Source organism: Lycorma delicatula, chromosome 7, assembly GCF_047948215.1.
Source record: "Lycorma delicatula isolate Av1 chromosome 7, ASM4794821v1, whole genome shotgun sequence".
In the NCBI taxonomy this organism is placed as follows: Eukaryota; Metazoa; Arthropoda; class Insecta; order Hemiptera; family Fulgoridae; genus Lycorma; species Lycorma delicatula.
Window position 1 is genome coordinate 59,714,452 of NC_134461.1, and position 26,796 is coordinate 59,741,247.

Below are 26,796 nucleotides of genomic sequence, written 5' to 3' on the forward strand. Positions count from 1 at the left end.
TGAAAAATGTTATTAATGTATAATTACTGGAAAGAAACATAAATAATAAAATAAATAAGTGAATATTTTTTTATCTTGCATAACAAATATTTATAAACCTTACCCTGTTTTTCTTATTTCTAATTTTCTAATTTGAATTTTATTGATAAAATTCAAATAATAATAATAACAATAACAATAATAATTTTAAGATATAAAATTGATAAAAAAAAATTTGTTGTCTTGTTTAACTGGTACTGATAAAGCCCTGGTTACAAATTATAAAGAATTCTTCTATCTCCTTGAAATCTGAACAGGGTAACCGTTTTTAGAGCCCATTATAAAAGTATTGTAGAATTGTAGTTTTTTCAGATCGACATCTGAATGAATTTTGTAGTTTTTTATTACAGTTGCAACTACAATTTTCATTGACATCATTGCAAATGCATACCCTGAAACAAAATTAATTGCATCACACCTCCTTTTAATCTAAGAAGTTATTATCTTCATACTTACATTTAATGACTAAAAACATGTTGAAGTTGTTCGACTTCCTTGGTTATTCATCTAATGTCTCTTGGCCTGAGATACATCCTTTCAATCATAAAAATCATCCACACTTAATGTCAATAAAAATAGTATAAGAGAAAATTTTTCTGACATATCACTAGTTTTCTTAAAGTGGTGGCAACATGTATTAATTTCTACAGGTTTGAGCTTTCGTAAAAATTTGCGCATTTTAATATGCTTTGATATTTTCACGCTATGCAATCCAACTGATATATGTCCTGAATTCTACCACATACATTTCAAAAGCTTTTCTTTGTTAAAGAAATTTAAATATTTTATTATGAAACAAAATGGAGTTTAATACCAAATATTCTATTCACTAGCATGCATATCATTTACATCTCCTATTTTTATATGTACTATGCGGGGTACCTATCATATGCAGCAAAATAAAATACGTTATGAAAAAAACACATGTGCGCCAAAATAAATGAGTGAAAAAAACATGGAAGTGAGAAAGGATGAAAATACAAATAGGCAACCGAATGTAAGGTAAGTATGAATTCGTACGAAATCTAAACAAAAATATTGTAAATTCAAAATATTTTAAATAAGCTATCATAATGAACTTGTATTACTACATCCCTCATTTCTCCAGAACTCTTTTTAAACTATATTAAGCAATATGGCGGATAATTCTTCACGTTCTCAAACGACTTCTTTCCAACTTTTTATGCAAAAAGAGGTAGATATTATAATATTTCGAATTCACATTCATTTGATTCTTAACGTAGGAGATAATTAAAACATATTAAATATTTTAATAAAAATAAAAAAAATTAAATGAAAATAATATTTAAAAAAAAACCTTATTTAAATTTTTTTCAACTTTCATTCTAGAATATATATTTTACACAATAATATTTAAATGTATATATATATATATATATATATATATATATATATGTGTGTATATATATATATATATATATAGAGAGAGAGAGAGAGAGTGATTGATTGAGTGAGAGAGGGAGTGAGAGAGAGTTTAATTTCGGTATTAATCTACCGAATAAATATTCAGTTTAATAATACCTTTCTTTCTTTTTTTTTAGCCTGTAGAATGACCGTAAGTTATTAGAGGAAGAATAAGGATGGTATGTATGAATGTAAATGAAATGTTCTCTTGTACAGTCTCAGGTAGACCATTCCACAGATGTGCGCTTAATTGAAATCCAACCACTAAGGAACATCATATCCACGATCTACTATTCAAATTCGTATAAAAGAAACTGTAATTCTAAGAATTTGAGCCTTAGCTCTCTCGACTTCGAAAATATCTAATTTGCGATGACGAGTTCACCATTAGTTCAACCAGGTGGGTGGCTATATATAATCATAGAAAATAAGTTCTTGTTGATGTAACATAGATCCTCTCTAAAACTCATTTCATTATCATTGCGGATATTAGCTACAAATGATTTTTGAGAAGATATTACATAATTTATCTTTTTATTTTTTAAACAAATTTTTTTTCTCGATTTTATTCTCCTTGCGTCAGTGGTTATGACAACGGAGATAGTCCTAATTGTTCTTTAAAAAATCGCTCTAAAAACAGTTATTGTTTTATTTCGTCGATTGCATATACATATTTATAGCATAAATTACAAATTTCATCTGGTAATATGTATGAATAAAACCTTACGTACAAAAGTTGTGATTCCTGTAAACAGGAACCAGTACAAAAGGAGTCCTAAAGTGAAATTGAACAAATAGGTGTTTTCAATTTTTAAGCATTGCTGAAATCTACAATTTTTAAAAGAGAACGCAATTGCTTATTTACCCAAATGGTCAGTTTTCTAACAAACTTTATTACACGTGAGGAGTCATTATTTAGTTCTGAACTCTTACACGTGATCGCTTCAAAATCTACCAGTAACAAGAACAGTAGTGATTTAAAATATAAAAAGATATATATATATATATATATATATATATATTAAAAATATAATGAAATTAATTACGGACATTTCTAGTTGCTATCCGTATTGTTATATAATCATCGTAAATATTTTTTTAAAGAATTCTTCTTTGAAGTGTATAAATGAAATACGCAAAACAAAAATCGTACATTCTTCCGTCCAATAATTATATTAAGAAAAATTCTATTCTATTGTAAGACAATCTGCTGTCGCAAACGACAATAAAATATAATCGAATATAATATTATTAAAAATTAATTATACTTTATAATTACCGGGACAATTTCTAGGACCCATGAGGAACGGAATATAACTGTACTTTGGTCTTTTCGCAACTTCTTCTGGTAGAAAGTGTTCTGGATAGAAATCGTCTGGATGTTTCCAAAATCTACGATCTCTATGTACTCCATAAGCAGATATATATACTGATGTACCAGCTGGAAGTTTGATATTATCTAAAACAATACACTGTAAATTCATTCAGCTGTTCTTAGTAAAAATGAAAAAAATAACAGCTAAGTTTTAACAAAAGGAAATGTATTAGGGTATTAATATTTCAGTCTTTATTTACACAACTCACAAGTATGGGAGAATAATTATTTTAATAATCGCTTCATATTTTCTAGTATTCTTCTTTTGCAATAATAAAATTACAAGTAAATTATGTATTTAATGCAGGAATAATGTTTTTATCTTGTCATGAGGAATGAGTGAATGTCCAACAACGGCCTTGTAGCCCATTTCATTGAAATGTAAATAATACTATCTGAATAGAGTAAATCAGGATTCAATAAGCTGTATTGTATACCATCTGCTGACTGTGCCAATTTTTTTTTCGCCTCATTAAAAAATAGAAGAAAAACATTTTGGACAAAAAATGGAACAATTTGCCCTGTTTTCACTCTTTCAATCAGCTGGGTTAAAAATAATTAGAACTTCCCCCTTATTTTATAAATACAGAAATATATATTATTTGAGAAAAAACAAATAAATCAACTTTTAGCATGACTGCAATGAGTTTGTTGAAAACAAACTCATTACTGTTGTAAATAAAGTGATGTCATTGGTGATAAATCCACCAACAACTGATTAGAACATTGAGATATATTTTTCTTCTTCCAAACAATGTAAGAATGAACTCCTAACAGTAATTATTTCATTCTTATTAATAATTGATAAATTCAGTGTTATATTTGTTTACAGAGAGGTGAAGTTTAATTTAAAAAAAAAATTGCTTGGTAGATTTTCGTGGTTATTTTATAAAGCATATTTGACTGGATAAGCTGAACAATTTTTTTATAGAATGAAGTCGATTCTACAAATCCATTAATTTTTGTTTACACAAAAGCATCATATATCGTACGTTTTTAAAGTATGTTTTGCCCAAAAAAGTTTCTATTACTATAATTATTATTATTTTATAGTAGAAATTTAAATGTTGCATTTAAGTTATCGAAGACCGCTTCATTGTGATTATTTACTGTTTTTTTTCCTTTTTATGCTCGCGCAATACTAAAAAAAGAGAACTCAAAACATCTTTTAAAAAAGTGTAAACAACGATAAGTTAATTATTTATTTTTTATATTTGTTTGTAAATGTAAAAACATATAATTATTTTTGAAATTATTATTCACAATTAAAGAAATCAAACAACAAAATAAAAATCTACGTGAACAGATCACTTAGACTGTAACCCTTGAGAATAAGAAACCAGGTGAATTGAATATTTTTTAATTCCGATGAATATAATTAAGCTTATATCCACGCGCACGTGAAATGTCGCATTCAAGTGTGATGTTAAAGTACAATATGTAAATTGAATACATACTAAAACTCACCATCTATATAAGTATCTTTTTCAAGTCTACGAACAGCAAATTGAATTGTATAATGGCGCAAAACCTCTTTAAGAACCATTTCCAAATACCGTAATTTAGGAAGATCAACGTACGTTATATTTTCATTGCTTTCACCTACGACATCTACCATTTCTTTGTACACCATTTCCTGTTTATCTTTGTATAATCCCAGAATCATCAAAGCGTAACTTACTATTATTGCTATCGTGTCAGTTCCCTGAAATAAAGTTTAAATAAAGGAAACTTTTAAAAACACAAATTAAGTATAAAACCTCAGCTTTTCATGACTGTTTTTATTACGAAAATGATTTAATACTACATATATACGCAATACCCATCACGTCTGATGATATATAAACCATCAATTTGAGATTATAAGGGCATTTTAGATCAATATTTTATTACCAGATTCCTTAATATTATTACGCTCAATTTATAATAAAATATTCAAATATTGGAAAGAATCCCAAATTTCAGTTTGACTTAACGACTTATATTAAAAAAAACAGGCCTTGCCGTATGTCATAAAACTTTCTGAGACATCATATATAGTGTAGCTTTCTTCTTTGGAATTTTTCATTACCATCGTTATATGATGAGTACATTAGAATAATAATTTGTTATCACCAGATTTACTAACTTGTAATTGTGTAAAATCTTTGCATTTGAGATAATTATTAAATATTTTGTACTTACAGCAACAAACATATCTGTGATTTTAATAACTAACTGATCATCAGTTAGATCTTTGTAGTGATCTAGAATTGTATCAAGAAAAACTCTTTTCTTTTCTTCAACTGAAAAATGATTACAAAAATAAAGTTAATTATTAATAAAACAACTTATTTTTTAATATATTTTTATTTTATTACAATGAAATGAGAAAAATCAATATCCACTTCTTAATAAACTTAAATTTAAGTCTTTAAAATAGTTTCTCAATGCTATGCTAGAAACATTGAAATTATATTACTAATTAATTTCCGCTTTGTTAAGTGATGATTTCACAGTTATAATCGTTTCTGTTCATTTTTATCTCTAACCAGATCAGGGAATTGTGAATGCAAAATTCGTACATTATATTAAGAACCTAAGAACACCAACTAGTCCTCCTGTTTTCTGTAAGTGTTTTTTTAAAATCATACGATATATAAATAGAAACAGAGGAAGTAGAATTTTAGAACACAAAAACTGTTCCTCTAAGTAAGTAATCATAGTATTTTACTATTACATAATTAGATAAAAGATATATTCCAGCTTAATATACTTTATAGAAAGTTGAATCTAAAATTCAAATTTATTTATATTTTTTGGTAGATTTTGTAACAGTACTAGCATGCAAAATAAATTATTTTACAGAATTTACCAATAATGGAATCCAACTTGACACATTCTTCTTTCCGTGCCAATTTACGTTTCTGAATTATCTAAAATAAAATCGCAATCGTAAGATAATTTTCAAACAATTTAAAAACTCAATATATATATATTATTCTAATTGAAAAAATCCAAATTTTCTAAGTGAAAATATTGTATTACAGCGTTTGATAAATAAAAGTAAAAAAAAATATTATGTAAAATATCTAGTGAAAATTGAGTGTTTATTTAGGATAACTATGATAGTTTAAAGAACGAGGTATCTTCGGAATTGGATAATAAAAAAAAAAATTTTTTAGTATTCTTAATGTTATAAGAATATGAATACCTTTTTCACGAATTTATACAAATGTTGAACATATTTCTTGCACTGTTTTGAACGTTCTGTCATACAATATAGAATATCTGGTTGAAGATATAATTTAAAGAATCTTTCTTTCATGATACGCGCTGACCTGAAATAGATTTAAATAAAGTTTTAAATAGTAATAAAGTTTTTCTTTAAAAAAGAAATCCTTAATTTTAATTAATTTATAACTCGGTTTATATAAAGAAGAAACATATATCAATATTTCTTGTATTATTTCCAAATTTTTAAGAAAATAATTTCATAAACTTACATTACATAATATTCCATTAGCATTTATTACGATTCAGTGCTATAAACCCTTTCTTTCATTAGTGAATCTTTAATCAATTTATAAATTTGATTAAATACTGGATATCGAAAGAACAAATAACAAACTATAGTTTTTTTAATTAATATAGGAAATTCCGTTTTTAAAGTAAGGAAAAATTATAAATTTCGTTTTAGTATGATAAGAATGTGAAGATTCTAGTAAAGTTATTTTAATGAGTTTTCCTGAACAACCTAATACATTAAAATTCAATTCAAACATGACTAGATGACTTAGAAATATACAACAAGAACCCGTCATTTATTTATAATTAAAATTGTATTTTTTTCTTATTTTTTGCGTCGCTGTGTAAAGTTGTTATACAACTTTATCATGTTTTCTGTTATGTTTTATTATATAAATGTATTCTACTTTTATTTACGTATTACTTTTACCTATTACTATGTAGAACATGTTAATATATTATTTCTTCTGTGTTTTAAACACCACAGAAACAACCGGAACCGCCTTCAGGCATAACATCAGTCGTTCCCAGGTGTCGTGGCAGAAGACTGTTCCCCTTTCTCGTCCACCTATTGACGCTACCCGCCCACTACACTACACAGCTCCGGACATACTTCTCTTCTGTCCATCACTCCGCGTCTGCGATTCAAACTTTGAAGGCCCCACAGGCTGTCATCAGTAACACCTCGATACTCCGCTCATGCATATGGGCGAGCTACGGCAACCTAGGCCTTCAGGCTACTTCCCTGTCCAAGATTAGCCACACTTCGACCCACATAAATAAATAAAGCATAACAATTTTTGTATTAATAGTGGATGTTGTGACTGTTTTGCTAAACATATTCCCTTGTTAAAATATTTTGTTTAAAACGTTTGTTTCATTTAAATGACGCATTAGAATAGTTTTTAAGAATGGAATCTTTTCATCTTTAAACTATTTTTAATAGTATTCCGTTATTTTAACGTATTTACATCATAGAATAATCATCATAAAGTAGATACATTTAAATAAACTTATATCGTATGTGTGTGGAGGTACTGATTATTGTGTGCGTACGTCGGAATAAACGTCATTTAAGAAGTTTTAAGTGTTAAATGAATATTTCTATAATTTTAATAATATTTCTTAAATTCAAAATAATTCAGTGCATTACTTACAAGCATACATATTTCGCAAAATCTGAAGTGTTATCTTTCTGCTCCGAAGTCTTGACGTTCATTTCTGTACCTGTATGTGAAACGTAAAACTTCAAATAACTTAACAAATACTTTTTTTTAATTAATAGTTTGACTGTGAAAATCATCAAACATCGTTGCAGACGATGTTTGATGATAACTTTAATAGTAAATAGACTGTTAAATCTAGATACTGATATGTTGGTACTACATCGTGAATGCTGGTGTTCTTATGTGGTTAGGATTCAATTAACCACACATCTTAGGAATTGTCGATCTGAGACCATTCATGAATATTCCGTCCTACGAAGGATTACCTTACGGTCGATCCGGAGGCTAAACAGAAAAAAAGAGAGATATTGATATGAAGCTTGTGCACTACCCAGCATTTTCAATCATTTTTTAAAGTAATTTCAGCATTGACGTAATTCCTTGATGATGCTTACTTAATAAGCAGAAGTTGCAAACCTAATTTTTTTATGATGAAAATGAGTTTTTTATCAAAATAAATTTTATTCAAATTTGACATCTTTTATGATACATTATTACGTATTTTGACCATAATATTTGTAACTCACTGATGACAAATTTACCGAGAAATATAACTGATATGAGTTTGATAATGACTGTTATTTTCTGATTTAAAAAAAAATAGTAGAAAATATCTTCCGTTAAATTATTAGGAGGTATTGGTAATAAAAGAGTTTATTTAATGTGTTGAAAGATTAAATTAAAAATTATTGTGGGTCTTGAATAACCCTTCCGTGGTTCATTTAATAGTAGAGGGATATTAAATGGATAATTTAAAAGTAGAGGGATAGATCCCTCTACTTTTCTCTTTCGCTAAACGAGCGCTGGAAATTTTCTTCGTTTCCTGGACTATGAAAAATAAAAACATGTTTAATTTTTTCTAAAAACTACTTTGCTATTGTTCAAATTAAATTATATTTTAAAATATGGTTCATTTTTTCTACAAATTATTTCTTAAAAAATTCTATTTATTAGAATTTTAAAAAAAGATTCGAAACTATTATGTAAAATGAATCTTAATAATAACCAAGTAATTTTTAAAATAATTTGGTAGCTAAAAGTTTACTGAATAAATTAATGTTCAAACAATATTCTGACGAACAAAAATCTATTTAAATTAAAAATGATGGAGAACAAAATACAAAGATAAAAAGGCATAATCCGGAACAGAATGACGGGAGGTATTTATGTTACAGGTGATAAAAGTTTTCAGCGAAAATACTTTCATACAAGTTATATGAGTTATAAAAATGTAATTTGATCATTTTTATTTTTCAATTACCACAAAGTATATCCAGGGCTGTTCTTGCGACGTAATTGTGTATATCAAATGTAGGTGCATCAACTTTCTTTTCCAATACGTTAACAAGAATTTTACTTTCTTCATTGAAACATTTTGTAAAACTTTCTAGTATTTTTTGATTGAATGTGGGATTAACCATTTTACGTAACTCTTTCCAATTTTCTCCTACAAAAAAGATTAATAAATATATAAATAAAAACAAATATTTTTCTATGTTAATAAAATAGTAAAGGTATATGTTGGTACAGCGGTACTATCGTAACAGATTGACAGAGATAGAAAAAAAATCAGTGTTATTAAAAATAAATAGCAATTATAATAATAATTACATTAGAAATATAATGAGATAAAAATATTTGTTTATTAAAATAATTTAAATTACAGTAATAGTATAATTCTTTATCTCATCATCTTTCTTTACGCATTCATGTTTTTTTTTAAAAAGTTTTGTTTAAATAAAAAAAATTATACATTGCCGTATCCAAAATACTAAAAAAATATTTTAATAGAAATAAAATTTCAGATTAGATTTATAACATAATGAACAATATATTGTAAATCTCATTTATCATTTAATTAATTCAATTTTTCATTAAGCAGGAATTTACTAAAACATTGATTTATAAACTACTGAATGAATTACCTTAATACAAAAATTGCTCTATTGTATATTTTTGAAAATGAAAAATTAAATTCATTACCAAATTTTTCTTCTACATCATAACTGTTTGAACATTAATAAAAATGCAGGTCTTTTGAAGCTAATTGTACAATTTTTTTACTACTAACAGTAATTTAAGTCCAATACGTATGGGATGTAATATGCACTGATAAAAATCAGGTGATAAAATTACAAATGTAATTTATTTTTTTGGATAATTGTGTGGGCTAGATGCGATAGCGTTTTGTATATACAGTATAAGAACACTTCACTATAATAAATTCTTTTTTCCACAAAAATCTTATAAACATGAATGAAAATACAGGTCTTTTAAAGTTAGTACAATTTTTATTTTACTAACTCTACTTTTATTTCATTTCGTATCATACATAATAACTGATGATAAAAATCAGGTGAATGAATTAAAATTGTAAATTCATTTTTTTGGATAATTCTCTAGGTTAGATGAAAACTGCGTTTTGTATGTACAATGTAAAAATAGAATTGAAATCGTAAAAATTAGCCTTATAATAGATTCCTTTTTTCTATTAGGAAAACCAATCATGGAAAATTTTTTTTCTGGTGCATTGTTTACTTCCATGTATAACGAACTTTCGAAGCATAATATTTTGTGGCTAAAAGATGTTGAAAACACACACAAATCAATAAAGCCTGTAATAGAGATTTTGCAACCTTTTCTTTGAAGTTCTTGGAATTAAATATAGTCAGTACGGTTCCTAACTCCTGTAGTGACTTTAAAAAAAAATTATTATTAGCTCCGTCCAATTTGGATCGTTCTAAAATGTAATACAAAAATCTGACTGAACTTCTGCAGTGTTTTGTTATACCATTCCCTCGTACATCTTATATATAATAACCTTATATATAATGATCTTATGTTGCGAATCGTTCGGCAGGCAATCTCTCCGGTCAGCCTACGGTATCAAAATCGTTTGTATCGGCAGCCGAATTATTTGGAGGTCAATTTATTAGTTAACACGATCAATTATTTTTAAAGATTGCTGAGAAACAATAGTCTTGGTTTGCCTTATCGTTTTAATTAGGTGACTACAGTCTAGCATACGGAATGCTCTTCAATTTCATTATTAAGTCACAAGCCGCTGGGACTGTGGCAACTTAATGTTAATTCTGATATATCTTATTTACTTATTGTTCAATTATGTTGCTGAACATTTTGTAATGTTGCTGCGTCGTTATATAAAAAAAAAAAAAACATCACCTGATGCAATAAAAATTCCCTCTCCTAGTGGGTTTAAAAATCTGTAAGTGGGATCTTTGTTTGATGCATATTCACTTTTCAATACTGCCTGAAAAAACAAATAAAAAAAAATTAATTTTAAGTACCTGTTTCACTCGTAATGTAGTTTGATATTGTGCATGAAATGAGTGAAAGTTTTCATTCGTAATGATTAAAATTACGTGAATTATAGTGGACTTGCCATCCTGAAGTGCATCAATATAATCAAATAGATGAAAAATATAAAGATACAATTTCTTTTTTTACTTTCTTCAAAACCATTGGCATGGAATATATATTTTTTATATGAATGGTTTTATTATGTTCAGGAATGACTTGTTATTCACTCTATAAATCCTATTATTATGATAGTTTTTCTTAACGAATGAATAGTAATTAAAGTTAAAATATCTAATACTCCTTATAAGTTCACCAATAAACCCGTTTTTAATTATAGTTAAATAAAATAAATTTTTAATACTATTCGTGTTGTATACAATTGATTATTACTTTCTGATTTTTTTACAATTGAATTGAACTATTTGTGTTACATTTGAATATTTCCTTTTTTTACATATGAAGTTGCGTTTATATGTTTGAATGTATGATCTAATGAGACTCGACTACAAATTTCTTAGCAAACCTTAAAGTAAATCTACTATTAGAGCCTTTATTAGCATGCATAAAAGCGTTATTGCGTAAAAATAAAAAAAAACAAAATTTCAACAAACAATAAGTCAAATTTTGTTTTCTGAAAAGATAAAAATTAAGAAAAACAAATTGTAAAAAACCAATAAGAAATTATGTTTTTAAATTTTAGAGGTAAATGTTTTCTTATGTAATCATAATCATTATATATGGGAAAAATAGCAACAAGATATATCCTATGTCATACCATACTTTTAAAGTCTTGAAATTGTGTTTAGACTGAATTTGTCTAATTTTTCTTCAAGTGGTCCTTAGGAAAGCTTTCTTACAAACACTTTGTATACTTCGTTCATAGCCGACATGTCGCGATCTCCTCTAGAAACTTCTGATACTTTGTAGGTGACCTCGTTACACAGTTGATAATGACTAAACATTTTTAACTTAAAACGTGAAAGAATCTCGAACTCACTCGAAAGTTCTTAACTCATCCTAAAGTAAAATAAACTAAAGAAAGTCAATGAAAGTAACTTTTATTTTTACGTCTTTTTATGTTTTACGTTTAGTCGCTTTTGAATATTGGTTTTACTTATGGAGTAAAATTTCTTTGTTGATCTCATGGAATCAAACCTGGATTCTATCAGTCGGACAACTCTTCAACTCTTCATTAGTGTTAAGTCTATGGGAGTACACACGTCCCTTTAAATAACCGCTCCAGAAAAATCACAGACAGTAAGATCTGGCATCCTAAATGGCCAGTCAAAAACTCACTTCCACGATCAATCCAATGACACTGAAGATGAGTATTTAGTAGAAGGTTAACTGGATTTGCAAAGTGTGGTGCGGCTCCATCTTGCTGAAAAACAGCATATCTCATTTGTGGAACAGTAAAATGAGGCATTAAGTTTTGATTTAGGGTTTGTAGGTATCTGTTTGCAGTCATTGTGTTGTCTGAAATGTTGTAGCATAATACAAGACTGTCAGTAACAGCTGCTGAGACAGTTGTGAATTTTGTTTAATTTAAGCTGCATCTGCTCAATACTGTAAGGGTATTCGGTGTTATAGTAATTACAGATATGCCTGCTTATTATACCGTTAAGATAGAAAATAGATTCATCTGAGAATACAACCCGTTCATATCAGACTGGGATCAACTTAATGATGCTGAAAAATACGAGAAAAAACTGAACTCTACTCTCTGGATCATATTCCAAAAGAATATAAACCAGATGGCTTTTAAAATATTTATTTTATTCCATTCTTCTTTTCTTTGAACGGTCGATTTTGGTATACCAGTATCTAAAGAAACATTTCTCATCGAATTTGGTTTATCTGGAGATCGCAATAATGTTGTACACAATATTACATTTTTCTTTCATCATTAGATGGCTGTTTTTTTTAACTACACTACCAGCTACCAACAACAAACACTTCCATTTAGAAATTGACATTTTGGTTGGCGGATCAATATCAGGGAATTCAGCTCTGAAATATTGTATGGACTCTGCTACATTGTCAAATGCAATGACCCATGCAAAACTTTTAGACTTTTGTTCAGTTTTAAATCCAGTTTTAACAATGAAATGTTTTCACAGGAAAGTGAAGCAAGGTTATGACTAACTTATTAACTAGTTTTATGGAATATGAACAGCTGTTTAACAATACATCTTCTGGGTTTAATGACTTTTAGAATTAACTTTTACTAAATAAATATGTGGTTTATCTGAAATTTATGTTTTTATTTGAAAGCCGCCATTAATTTTACGTGTATACATCCTAAAAGGCAGAAATTTTCACATTGTTTTTTAGTACCTTCGTTAAAACATCTGTAATGTTTCAACAGAATCAGTGGGGGAATGGGCGAATTAAAATAAATCAGAAACCTATATCTCTTTGTGGGTCATACGGTATGTATATTAAATATTTTTATATATTTATATAACATGTTTAATAAATTAAAGTGTGTAAAGTTGCGAAGGTTATTAAAATAATTTTTTTTTAACTTATAAATATTTCTTTTAACATTTATAAAATAAGTCTGCAACACTCAGTTCGACCCAGAGGGCTCTACCCCTGGACAGTATATTTTTTGTTTAACCATCGGGACCACCGTTAGGTATTGCTTCAGCCGTTGAGAAGAATGATTTGTACCTTGTGTGAAAATGCCACGCCTGACCGGATTCGAACCCGGGAGCTCCAGACGAAAGTTCGAGAAACTACTACTCACGACATGGAGGTTAGCAATTAATTCATTAATTTTTTAGTTCTTATTATTGTTTATGGATTGTTTTTTCATAAAATGTTATAAAATACAGAATAGAGCAAAAATTAAAACAAGAATTTTAATTTTATTAAATAAAACTTAGATAACAGAAAAACTCATTTACAAAAGACAAAATAGCTTGTTGATTTTCAACAACGTAAATTCCATTAAAATCTTTTTACTTTTGATTTTACAACCTACGAATTTTTAACTGACAATTTTCCTGAATGGCTGTGTCTCTGAAAATTTTGACAACTACATTTTAACTTGGTAGAAATTCGATAATTTAAATGTAATTTTTTTTTAGTTTTAGTTTATATAAAAAAATTTTTTCGTTGGTTACATTAAAATTTTTTAATTTATATTTGTGCAGTGAAGTCGATTAAAATTTTTGAAGTCGAACAATCAACAGAAATTTTAAAATAAAATTTAAATAAAAAAAATTATACAAAAGATAGCTTGTTAATTTTCATCCACGTAAATTTCACTAACGTTTGATAAATTCCATTTATTATTTTAATTTTATTCTATTAAATTTTTTTTATTTATGATTTTACAACTAGCGAGTTTTTTACTGACAATTTTCATGAATGTAGGTTTCTCTAAATACTTGAATTTAAAATTGCTAAAAATTTTGAAGTAAATATTTTTCAATTGTAGATTACATAAAAAATTTAGCAATTCTGACCTCGTTTACATTAAATTTTAAATTAATATTTCTACATTAATATTATTTTAATTTTAATGTAAAATAATATAACGCAATTTAATGACGTGAAGAAAGATTGGTTTCTCATCTTATTTTTCACCCAGTTAAACTAGTTACCGCAAATCATATCAATCCGTTAAATAACGGTATTTAGCCCTGTAAAATAACAATTATTTTTTCATCTCGGTGGCTTTTGATGGAATTCTAAATCATTGCTTAGAAAGCAAATTCAATTATTTCCGCTTGAATACCAGATGTTTTATAAGACAATAAGTATCAGAAACTATGGCAGTTTTTAAACTTTACAAAAAAAATGTTGATATTAAATTACCTTGCAATGAAAGTTAAATGAATTCCGGTAGTTTTCTGAAGACAATGAGATGAGAAACGGTGAAGATTAAGTTTTAGTATAGATTAGTTTTTAAAAACGTAAAAACGAAACTGCAGTAAAGCGAATGTTGCGGGATGAAAACAAAAAAATTGAATGACAATCAATAAGATTGTAAAATTGCCTACTCTTCAAGTGAATGATAAACAGAAATAAAATCGCTACAATTTGATCAACTCGGGTCGGAGTTCGTAGTTCAATAGTCGTAAGTAGTTAGTGTGTATGTGTGAACGCACTATTGTTGATTTTTTAAAGTTTTTTGAGGAATCAGAAAATTGTTAGTGTCCATTTATAATTGGCTTTACTGAGTAGATTAACGTAAACTATTTAAATAATTAATCTTATTGAGCTAATTAACTCAAAATCATTAAATAATCGATCTTAGTGAGAACATGAACTAAATTTTTTTCCTAACTAAAGTTTAATTGAAATAATGCAAAAAATCTATTTTCAGAATTCAAAATTTTATAAAAAGTATTATTTCTATATAATCCAAAGTTAAAGCCTAATTATCATTAAAGATTTTTCTAAAAGTCTAGTATAACCAAATTTTAAAAGACATTTGCCTTTTAAAATAAAATTAACAAATAAAATAAATAATATTTGAGTTATCAAAATTTTATTTTAATTTTCTAATAAGAAGTTGTGTTTTTCAATTTCTTTTTTATAATGGCCCAAGCAAGTACAGAAATACCATCTTCCAAAATAAACTTCTTGTCATCAAAATTTTTTTAACCTTTTTATTTCCTTGTACGTAGGAAAGGAAGTAAAAAAGGCTTAATTTTCAAATTTCAACCGAAATATTCATTTCGACTATTCCTGAATTCATTTTGATTAATTTAGGCGTGATGTCTGTACGTACGTACGTTGTGCGTATGAATCTCACATACCTCAAAAACGATTAGTCATAGGATGTTACAATTTTGGATTTAGGATTGTTGTAACATTTAATTGTGCACCTTTCCTTTTTGATTATATATCATACTTGTTTTCAATGGTTCCACAGTTATAGCCAAATAAAATTTTAAATAATGAAATAATTTGATCTTACATAGGCAAGGTACATCCGTTTGAATCTGACTTCATCTCCTTTTTTTCTTTTAACATTTCTTTTTTTTAATTTAAATGTATTTATTTATTAACCTCTGATTTAAAAAGTTTTTAAATAAATAAGAATTCCATAATAACAATAAAAAAAAAAATGACGAATATCAAAAGTTATTAATGAAATAAAATTTAATGTACTTTTCATTTTAATGAAATGTATATATCTAATTTAACACGCGTACAAGGAAATCACGTGGCGTCCACATCAGATTTTCTTTTGTATGTGCTCAAATATTGAATGAACCGCTGCAATGTAGCGGTAAAAATTGAACTAACAACTGTATAACAAATTGTATTCTGTACTATAAATAGTAAGTTTTTAACATTAACATTTATTGTACTAATTATTTTTCCCCTAACTAAACGCTACACACTGCCCGGCTAGTATTTCTGAAAAGATAACAAAATACATGAAAGAATCCAGCAATAAAATATCTTTTTAAATTTTAGAAGTTAATTCTTTTCGTAGTCATTTTAAACGATAATTTTATTCGAAATATAATTACCGAGAGATAGTACTGGTATTAAGAATTTAAACTTTTGCTTTGCAATATCTTCTGTGTATTCATAAAACTGTGTTTGGATGTTCAGTGCTTACAATTTAATACTGTTGGCTTACTAATCTGTGTAATTTAAATTAAAATTGTCCTTACGTAACTTCCTCGGACACATCATAATAATTTTTTCACAGCCGAAATGTTACTACGACCTATAAAAACGATTGATACTTTGTTACAGAGATTGATAACGATCAAAAAATGGTAACTCAACCCTCAAAAAATTCTTGAAAACATTCGTAGTTGTAAAAATAAACAAAACAAAGTCAAAAAAAAGTAACCTTTATGTCGAGGTAAATGTTATGAATTGTCGTGCTGTTTCCTTGTTTCGCATTCCATCCAAACTAAAATCGGGGTGAAATTGAAATTACCTATGATACGTAATTCTGTGTAAGACGGTTTTTAATATTGGTTTTACTTCTTGTGACGAAGTGATATGAAGATTTATCATTTCTTGGTTCTTGACAATTACCAAACCAAACTCATAAGGAAAATATGGTGTATTTTCCCTGGTATGTCAATAAAAAATCCATACAAGATCTTCAGCTCAAAACAATCAAGCAGGAGATCACTGATTAGAGTAGTAAGTATCAAGAAAAATATTACAATTTTTTATATATTCTTGTTCTCAATCTTCTTGATAAATGAAGTTGTGCAAGATTACAAACGTTTAAAAATTAAACATAGTGGACCGATTTTAAAGACCTCGTTTCTTTCATGTATAAGAAAAAATAATTTACTGTAACTATATATTTTAATTTTTTTAAAGGTTTAAATAATATATAATTGAACAAATATAATGAACCATATTTAATACATTGAATTCAAGAAGTTTACCAATGACCTTTAGTGCCAATAAAAAACTACTTACGTAATACGTATAAAACATATATGAAATTTTATGTATTTCAGTTAAATCCATACCTCAATATATCTTGGTTCTGCCAAAAATACCATCAAGTATGGTCCAAACCACAAACGATATGAGCTTCCATATTCTTCAGTTATCTGCATTGATTTTTGAATTAGTTCTGAAAAGCAAATAAATAAAAAAAAAAATAGAAGGTATGTATACTGATTATGTTCATATTTAATTAACAAAATGTTTGAATCTAATCATAAAAAAATTGTTTATATTAAAAAGTATGAAGAAGAAATGATGTAACTTTATCCATACTTTCATGAATTCTGAAAGCACTCATTTATATTGATTATTTTGTTCTTTTTTATTTATATTTATAATTAAATTGCAACAAGCACCCAGATTTTTATGATAGCCAATTGGTAAACACTTCTAATTACTGCCTTATACTTTTATTCAAACACTTTACCGGTACTTACTTAATGTGTGTAAAATATAGATTTTTAAGGGAATTGTATGTATTTATATCTTTACTAACTAAAACTAGTAATGGTTAATTTTAGCATTAAATTAAATTTGTATTTTTAAAGAAATAAACATATAAAATAAAACTTACGGGATAGGAAGAAAAAAATTTGCGTTGTTTGCGTGGTTAAAATTAAGTTTTTCCATATTGTTTTGAAACGTGCAAAAAATTATTTAAAAACATGGTAGGAGTGCAATTTATACATATATATATACACAGTGTATTACGAAATTTTCTCGGGACTTTTTAATAGCCTTTTCTATTTGTGTATATAATGGAAAAAATTCAAATAAATACATGTCCTAAAATGCTTCGTTTGCAAATTAAGGGTACCGAAATTTTCCTCGTTTTTCAGCTACCACGGTGAAATGAGGTCGTACCGAAATTTTTAAGACGTTACATATAGGGCAAAATTAGGGATTCCTTATTCCTGTTGAATTAAAAAATCGAATAAAATAGGTCTCAGACCTAAAACTCTCTGCTATAATTTTTTGAGAAATCTTCGGTGAAACCAGTAAATTTAAATATAAAATTCTGTTTCTTATGTTTGACGTATAATATACTTAAATGGAAAATAAACATAAAAATTTTAAACAAATCTTGTAGAGAATTTATTTCTGAACAAAATTACTTACGAAAAGTTAAAGAAAACAAAAAATTTACACAAATTTGAATTTTGTTTAGAAACACTGCTATACTACATTTTTCAGAAAAGTACTTTTTTAATTTTGTGAAAAATTCTAAAAATAAAATTTACTGTTAAAAATTGCTATCAAAAATTAAAAATAACCGAATGTTACCCAAAAATTGTAAAATAAAATTAAATACATATATATATATTTTTTTTGTATTACTTTTAAGACCATAATGGATCACTTTAGTTCATTTTTTTTTTGGCAAGTTCTTTCTTTTCATGCTGATTTGTTGTTTTTCAGCTTTTCTTTTTTGCCAGTAATTTCTAAGGGTTTCAGATCTTCTTGCCCTTTCTTGTTCAGAGTACACCCGGCTTATTGTTTTCTTGGGTTTTGATAGGAATCTTGTTTCTTTATTTTTTAATTTCTCATGGTTTCCGGTTTTCGTTTTTAGGTTTTCATGGGTTATGTCTAATTCCTCCATGTCTTTCTGTACTTCGTATAACCAGTTCGGTCTGCTTTTCTTGTTCCAGAAAAGCTCGATTATCCGTCTGATAATTCTGCTCTCTTCCATTCTGAAAATATGTCCTGGAAAGGAAATTCTCTTCTTTCTAAATTTATTAGTTATCGGGATGATAGTTTTGTAAATCTCTTCGTTTGGAATAATTCCCCAAATTCCGTCTTTTTTAATGTTTTTCCCGATGCATCGTCGTAGAATCTGTCTTTCAATCTTTTCCAGTTTGTCGGTAAACCTTGTTTGGTACGGTCCAAATATGGTTTCGCATCCGTAAAGTATTTCTGGTTGGATAACTGAGTTATAATGTCTTATTTTTGTGTTTATGGACATGAATTTTTTGTTATAGACATTTTGTGTTTTTATTGTGGCTTTGATGAGTTTATTTATTCTTTCATTCCAGTTTGGATTTTCTTGGAGGTTGTGCGTGATGTTTTTCCCCAAATATTTAAAGTTTTCTACTAGTTCTATGTCATTATTGTTTATTTTTACTTTGCTTATGCATAGCGGGTCTCTCATCATAATTTTGGTTTTTTCGTATGAAATTTTTAGACCGATTTTTCCTGCAATTTCTTCCAGTGTTGACAGTTGGTATCTGGCCTCTTCTATTTTTTGGGATAGTAGGGCTAAATCGTCCGCAAAGCCTAGGCAATTTACTGAGAAACCTTTTCCAATTTTAGCGTTGTCTTTATTTAATTTTTTCCTATCCCGTATTATAAATTCAAGGGCACAGTTGAATAAAAGCGGTGACAGTCCATCTCCTTGTCTCAGTCCTGTTTTGATGTCGAATGGATCAGATATTTCTCCCCTGAATTTAACCTTGGATTTGGTATCCGTTAGTGTTAGTCCGATGATTTTGACTAGTTTTGGGTGAAGCCCTAAATTTCTCAGGATTTTTAGCAGGGATTCTCGATGTAAACAATCATATGCTTTCTTGAAATCAATAAACGTCACTACCAGTTGTTTATTCCTTAGTTTATGATACCCTATAATTAATTTTAAACTTAGAATTTGTTCTGGGCAGCCTCGCCATGGTCTAAATCCCCCTTGGTATTCCCCTAGTTTTTGTTCCAGTTGGTCTTTGATTCTGTTGTAAATTATTCTTCATAGAATTTTGTAATTGCAATCTAGTAAGGAAATTCCCTTATAGTTGTCAGGGTTGGTTTTATCACCTTTTTTATATAAAGGGTGGATTATTGCGGTTTTCCATTCTTCCGGAAATTCCTCTTTGTGCCATATTTTTACCATATCTTTGTGGAGATTTCTGTGTACTTTTTCTGACGGGTTTTTCCATAATTCTGCAGTCAGGAAATTTTCTCCACTTACTTTGTTGTTTTACGTTTGCTTCAGAGCTATCTTTATTTCTGCTAATGTTGGTGGAAGGATCTTTTCTCTTGGTGTTTTAATCTGGGTATTTGTGTTTATTTCCAGAAGTTCTTTTGGTTCTTCAAAATTCAGAAGTTTTCTAAAGCTTTCTCTCATGATGTTGGCATTTTCTTTATCAGTGTGTGCCAGATTTCCTTCTGAATTTCTTAGCATTAGCGTTGGGGCATAAATGTAGTGTTCTTCAGTTTTTGTAATAAAAAGTTTTTGTAATATTGTGTCGTATTATTTTAATGGAAGTCTTCCTCAATCTGTTCTAGTAATTTCTTGTGATACTACCTCTTTTGACATCGGATTATTTTTTGTGCGAGTTTTCTTTGCATTCTTAGTTTTTGTTGGTTCTCTTCTGTCTTTCTTGATTGGAAGATCAACCAAGCCTTGTGTCTGTTTGCCAGTGTTTGATCACAGATAATGTTCCACCACTCGTGTTTCCTTTTTTTATCTGGCGGTGCAATTTCTGATGCTATTTCTTTTAGTTTTTCCACCAGGGCCAAATAAAATTGGCAGCTAGAACTCCTAGATTTTCTTGTTTCATTCAACTTATCGTTATTACATTCTTTTGATCAGAATTAATTTCTCTACAACTTTTGTCTATTATCCATTTAAAAAAATTATTGTAGGTCATAAACATTATTGTACCTGGTTTTTCTTTCATTTATTAGATTTTATTCCAGATTTCTCAGAAACTACTACAGATCCGGTTCTGCAACCTTTTTTTTCAATTGTTTAGATAAATAAACCACACGAAATTACAAATTTTCCTTACGTCCTACAAATTTCCGTACGACCTCATTTCACCAGAGTAGGTGAAATCTAAGTGAAATATTTCAATATTAATTTATATATATATGTGTGTGTGGGTGTGTTTATTTTAATTTAATACTACCAAATTTTATATGATAAAAATAATCAAAATATACACGGTAACATTTGTAGTAATCTGGAACATGATAGGTGATAATGAAAAATATTATGAGTTCTATTTAACAGTTATTAAATAAATATTTATGGATGAATGTTTTGTTGACCAGTTGAACAGTCGGGAAATGTGAAAATATACACTGTGTATACGTGTGGGGTTGACAAATTTTGTACCATTGTTTATAAAATTGGTACATTATTTATTTAACTATATTTGTTGTATAAAAGAGAAAAACTTTAAAAATTGAAGTAACATTATTATCTTTTAATAACAAAGTAAATTTAAAGATGTGAGTTGTTTTTTAGATATCATTTTGTTGTGCCCAATAATGATGCAATGTGGGTAAATTTTTAACTTTGGATCATCGATTTTATGTACCAAAAAAGAATCGGGAGGATTTTTACAAGCCGTACTCTTGATCAAAGTTTTTACAAGTCTACCTCGATCAATTAATTTTTTGAGAAATTTTCACTTCAGATAATGGATAAAAGGATTATTAACATGCATTGGTGATCCTTCAAATTAGAAAATAATACATGTTCTAGTACTTACAGAGACATCCTCTCAATGTTTTGCTAACTCATATTTATAACGTTCAAGTAACCATGACTCGCATGTTTTAGATTGAAAATATTAAGTCCAATAAAATTTTTTCTTATATGCTTTATCAGCCATTTGCTGAAAAATGATGTTTAAAATTGAATTCAATATCAATTTTTATTTCTTAAAAAGTACCAAGAGGTAAGGTATAATTTTTTTTTTTTTATTAATCGCTGACACAAATGAAGTAGCAAATTTCATTAGCCATTGCATGGTATAATTTATTTATACAGAAGTTCATGGAAATACCGTTTTCCACTAGAAAAGCTAACTCATCGATTTATGTAAAAAAGAATTTTTTCGGTAATAGCATTATTACCGGAAGGAATGATAACATCTTGTTATTTACATATACAGTATTACTTCTACAAAACTGTATAACACAAATTTAATAAATTTTATTACTATTTTTACTTAGCTTGCAGGAAGCTGAGGTAAATTTCTTACCGAGTTTTTTACCAAGTATAAAGGAAAAAATCATCGTTTAAAATTTTCCATTCAAGTTAATTTTAAACAATGAACCTAATAACAAATAATGGTAGGTCAATGTAATAATTATTAAAAAAGATTTATTTTAGTTTAAATTACACGTTTTTATTTTCTTCGTATAAACATTGTTTTTTTTTTAATATCAGGAAACATAAATCTATGAATAAATACTGTTTAATTAAACTTATTAAATACAGTCTTATAGAAAGGTTAATAATTTCTTACTTACCATGCTCATCCAGACCAAAAAACGAATGAGCATTTCCAGTGATAGGCCATATCGGTGGACCGGGGATCTTTTTAATTGTTCTTTCTATTCTAATTATCTTCCAGTAATGCCAAACTAATGACGTAGCTAGAAGTGCCATAATAGCCAAGAATATTTTATAGCCTGTAACGTCTAAATCTTCTCTTACAATTTCCATCCACGCCACTATAAAAAAAATCAAGTAATCAGTTGTACAAAAATCTCAAATGATATTCTTCGAGGTAGAAAGGAGAAAATAACTGACTAAAACAATAAGTTTTCTATAAAAACAATTTGTAATATCAATTTTACAATAAAAAATAATATTAGAAGTAATACATTTTTTTAAAGTCAAACGATTTGTTCATAATGTGTTTATTTATAGTTTAAATTAATAATTTGTTTACAGATTCAAATTTATTGTATATTAAAGATAAATTACCAATTATAAGGTATACGTAAATTCTCATTATCAGCACCCTGCATAGATTTAAAGATTAGAGAAACTAACAACACGGTAAAATTAAGTTGAAATTTTGAAACTAAATAAAAAATTGAAAACATGTGCGAAGGTTAAGAAATATTTCATTAAACATGTTATCGATTGTTTCGTAATTACTTATGTTTTAACATTATGTTAAAATTCCCAGATCAGATTATTTCCAATTTGAAGGAAAAAATTTTATAAATAAATTTTAAACAAGATTATATGTTATTTAACAAAGTGAAGACTTCTGAACCAAAGGCATCATTAGCTGATATAATGATAAAATATTTATGATAACAAAATTCATATAATAACAATCTGATTATAATCTACCTGGTCAAAAATACTATATACCACAAATGAAATATTAAAATACCTTTTTATTTTAAAATAAGTATAAAACACAATTATTTATAGCAGATACTGAAAACTGATTCTCTTTTTTTATAAATTTAATAATATTAATATAGCTATAAAATAAAAACCGACTTATAAAATATATTGTTTTTAAAATAAATCTACTAATACATAGAACTTCAAAATATTATTCATACAGGACTAAAACTTCAAGGAATTTGTTATTTCAAAATATATTGGTAAACAACTGCAAAAAAGAAATCTTATAAAGTTTTAAATTCTTTTCATTATTTTTTTGCTACTTAATGAATAATTGCGATGACGATATTACATTCTGTTTAATGCAATTACTTCTTAATTCCTAGATTACTTCTTAATTTTAAGAAATTTAGTAATTTTAATTTTGATAACAAAAGGTTTTTTAGTAATTCACCATATTAATCATCACAGCAAGAAGATAAATTTATTTATTTTTTTTTATTGAACTACTTATTTTATACTAAGAGTATAATCTATTGTATGATAATTAATGAAATATTTGGATCTTAAGGGAAGGTACATCCGTTCCAATCAGACTTCATTTCCTATCGTCAACTTTTTTTAAATTTAATTATATTGATTTATTAATAATTATTAACCTCAAATTGTAAAAAAAAATACGATGAATAATAATACTAATAAATAAATTCAATAATAATAATTTAAAAAAAATGAAAAACATCAGAAGTTATTAATGAAATAAACTTTTATGTACTTCTCATTTTAAAGAAATCAGTGTATGTAATTTAATATGCTTACAAGGAAATAGGGGGTTGACAACAATTTTTTTTAAGTTATATATATGAAAAATAATCCGTTTGCAGATGCATGTAAAACGATTTATGAAGTTAAGCTAGTGCATTAACGGCTTTTATGATTAATGTATTTCCTTCTAACGTATCAAAGGTGTTTCTTTATTCAAGATCACAGAATGATGAAAATAAATATTATGCTTCATAATCTAAGGAAGTCTCCATTACACTAGAAAATGTATATTGCAAATCACCTCTTTACCTTCACTTGTTGATTAACTGCCATGCAAGAGCAAGCAACAAATCAAAAAGAAAAAGAAAAATCAACATTCTTGACCCAAATTTACAGCCTTTAGTGTAAATTTTTATTCCAATATGGGGATGAGATCTGGGGAACAGACATCCCACTGCAACGCACACCAAGAACCATTTCAAATTTATAGATACAGACTGAAGATTTGAGTTTAAGAGCCATCCAAATGCAATACTATCAGTACCATTTTTCAATTCATAATGAATTCAGTCAGTTTTTGAGTGCAGAAAATATTAAAAAACAGTTCACTGTTGACGCCTTCGTAAAACTTGTGACTAAGAGACTTAATTATATTAGACAGAATCAATTTCATCTTAGGATCAAAAAGTACAAGCATCACATGGATAAAATCCAGAATTTTGAGAATAATGACCAGGATCATTTGGATTTTGGTCTTCGCAAAACATTTTTAGAAATCCGACGGACAGTTTTAAAACTAAAACTAAACAAATCATAAACTTGTAAAACGATCTTTACTAAGACAATAATTGAAATACAGGTATCCTGTCGTAGATTTGTATGTACTCTAATCCATAAATTACCATTTTAAATAAATAAAGTTGAAAATTATTCAAATATATAATTTTAGTTCCTTAATTATTTTCTTTTTAGTTGAATTTATTGAATAATATTAATATTTCTTATATTTCACTTACTTGACAATTTAGGATCCATATTTACCAAGTCAATAACGTTTAGATCTATCTTTTAAGTCAGTAGGGCAAGAACTGCTATGTTCTCTTTTTGGGAAATTGTTACGATTTCTTAAATTTGTTTTTATAAAAAGAACTTCACGGTGTTAAACACTACCAATATTAATTGATACTAATTCAGGTAATTTAGTAAAGTTTCCATGAATATAATTAGAATTATCACAACTTAATTAAAAAAAGGTTAATGTAGGTTAGATTGTTAAAAATAACTTTAATTTTTAATGTAGAAGTTAATTAATGAAATATATATATTATTTTAGCACTACGCAACTAGACTACAATTGCAATCAGCGAACGTGTGGGAACACCACCAACACACCGTTAATATTTTATTCCTCTACTTCCTCTACATAATAATATTATGTAAAATAATATAATGTAAAATATTAAGAAATAATAGTTCGTAAAACATTTTTAGAAACCCGACAGATTGTTTTAAAACTGAAACTAAACAAATCATAAGCTTATAAAACGATCTTTACTAAGACAATAATTGAAATAATTGAAGGTGTATGTATGGAGGGTGCCATATTCAATTTTATAACAGAAGCTTATAAAATTTAATTAGTTTTAATTTTAGCCAAATAAGCTTTGGCTTGATGAAAATTAATTAATAAAAGTATGTATGATCAAGATGCACACAAGAATGTGCATAATTTTTTTTTTTTTTAAGCTAAACTCTCCGTTAGAGTTTACCGGTTTTTTTGTTTGACCAACTATAAATTTAATACTGTTCACAAATATCTTTAAATTTAAATTTTTTAACAAATAATCAACTCTAATCCATAAATTACTAATTTAAATAAATAAAGTTGAAATTATTCAAATATGTAAATTTAGTTTTTTAATTATACTTTTTACGTTGAATTTATTGAATAATATTAATATTTCTTATATTTCACTTACTTGGCAATTTTGGATCCATATTTTCGATAATGTTTAGATCTATCTTCTACGTCAGTAGGGAAAAAACTGCACTGTTCCGTTTTTGGTTAATTGCTAGGATTTCTTACGTTTATTTTTGCAATGCCTTCAAGGTAGTTAAACACGATCAATATTAATAGATGCTGATTACATTTCATTTAATAAAGTTTCCAAGAATTTAATTACAATTATCCAACATTTAATTTAAAAAAAAGAGTTAATGATGGAAAATTGTTAAAGAATAATTTACTTTTTAATATATAAGTTAAATAATAATATATATGTAATTTTAGCACTACGCAACTAGTCTACAATAGCAATAAACCAACGTGTGGGAACACGTTAAATTTTCATAAATATGTTTTGAATGATAATGCAAAAACTCTTTCCGGCCCGATTTCGTAATTTTAAGAACGATTTGAACGAAATTTTAATATATTGCGCTTAACATTATTATTTATTGTTCTACACAAATGCATTACGATCAAATAATTTCAGCTTTGTCGGTTATGCCGAAAAAATTCTATAAAGAACTATAACCAATTTATGATTTCAATATAAAGGTCACTTAATGAACAGATCAAGTGTTGATGA

At 27.2% G+C, this 26,796-nt stretch overlaps 1 protein-coding gene across 2 annotated transcripts; it reads right to left on the minus strand.

Moving 5' to 3' along the window:
- LOC142327875 (cytochrome P450 4C1-like) lies at window positions 1-26,343 on the minus strand. Of its 2 annotated transcripts, none has more exons than XM_075371235.1 (12): window positions 26,185-26,343; window positions 22,600-22,803; window positions 17,367-17,473; window positions 10,756-10,843; window positions 8,834-9,019; window positions 7,504-7,573; window positions 6,033-6,159; window positions 5,694-5,754; window positions 5,024-5,124; window positions 4,307-4,544; window positions 2,744-2,923; window positions 1-431 (listed from the first exon to the last, which is right to left on the minus strand). In XM_075371235.1, the coding sequence occupies exons 1-12, from the start codon at window positions 26,201-26,203 to the stop codon at window positions 274-276; spliced, it is 1,539 nt and encodes a 512-aa protein (XP_075227350.1). In that variant the 5' UTR covers window positions 26,204-26,343; the 3' UTR covers window positions 1-273. The 2 variants fall into 2 exon arrangements, with proteins under 2 accessions (XP_075227350.1, XP_075227351.1); XM_075371236.1 differs by lacking the exon at window positions 26,185-26,343 and adding an exon at window positions 25,222-25,344.
- Window positions 26,344-26,796: the final 453 nt, after the last annotated feature.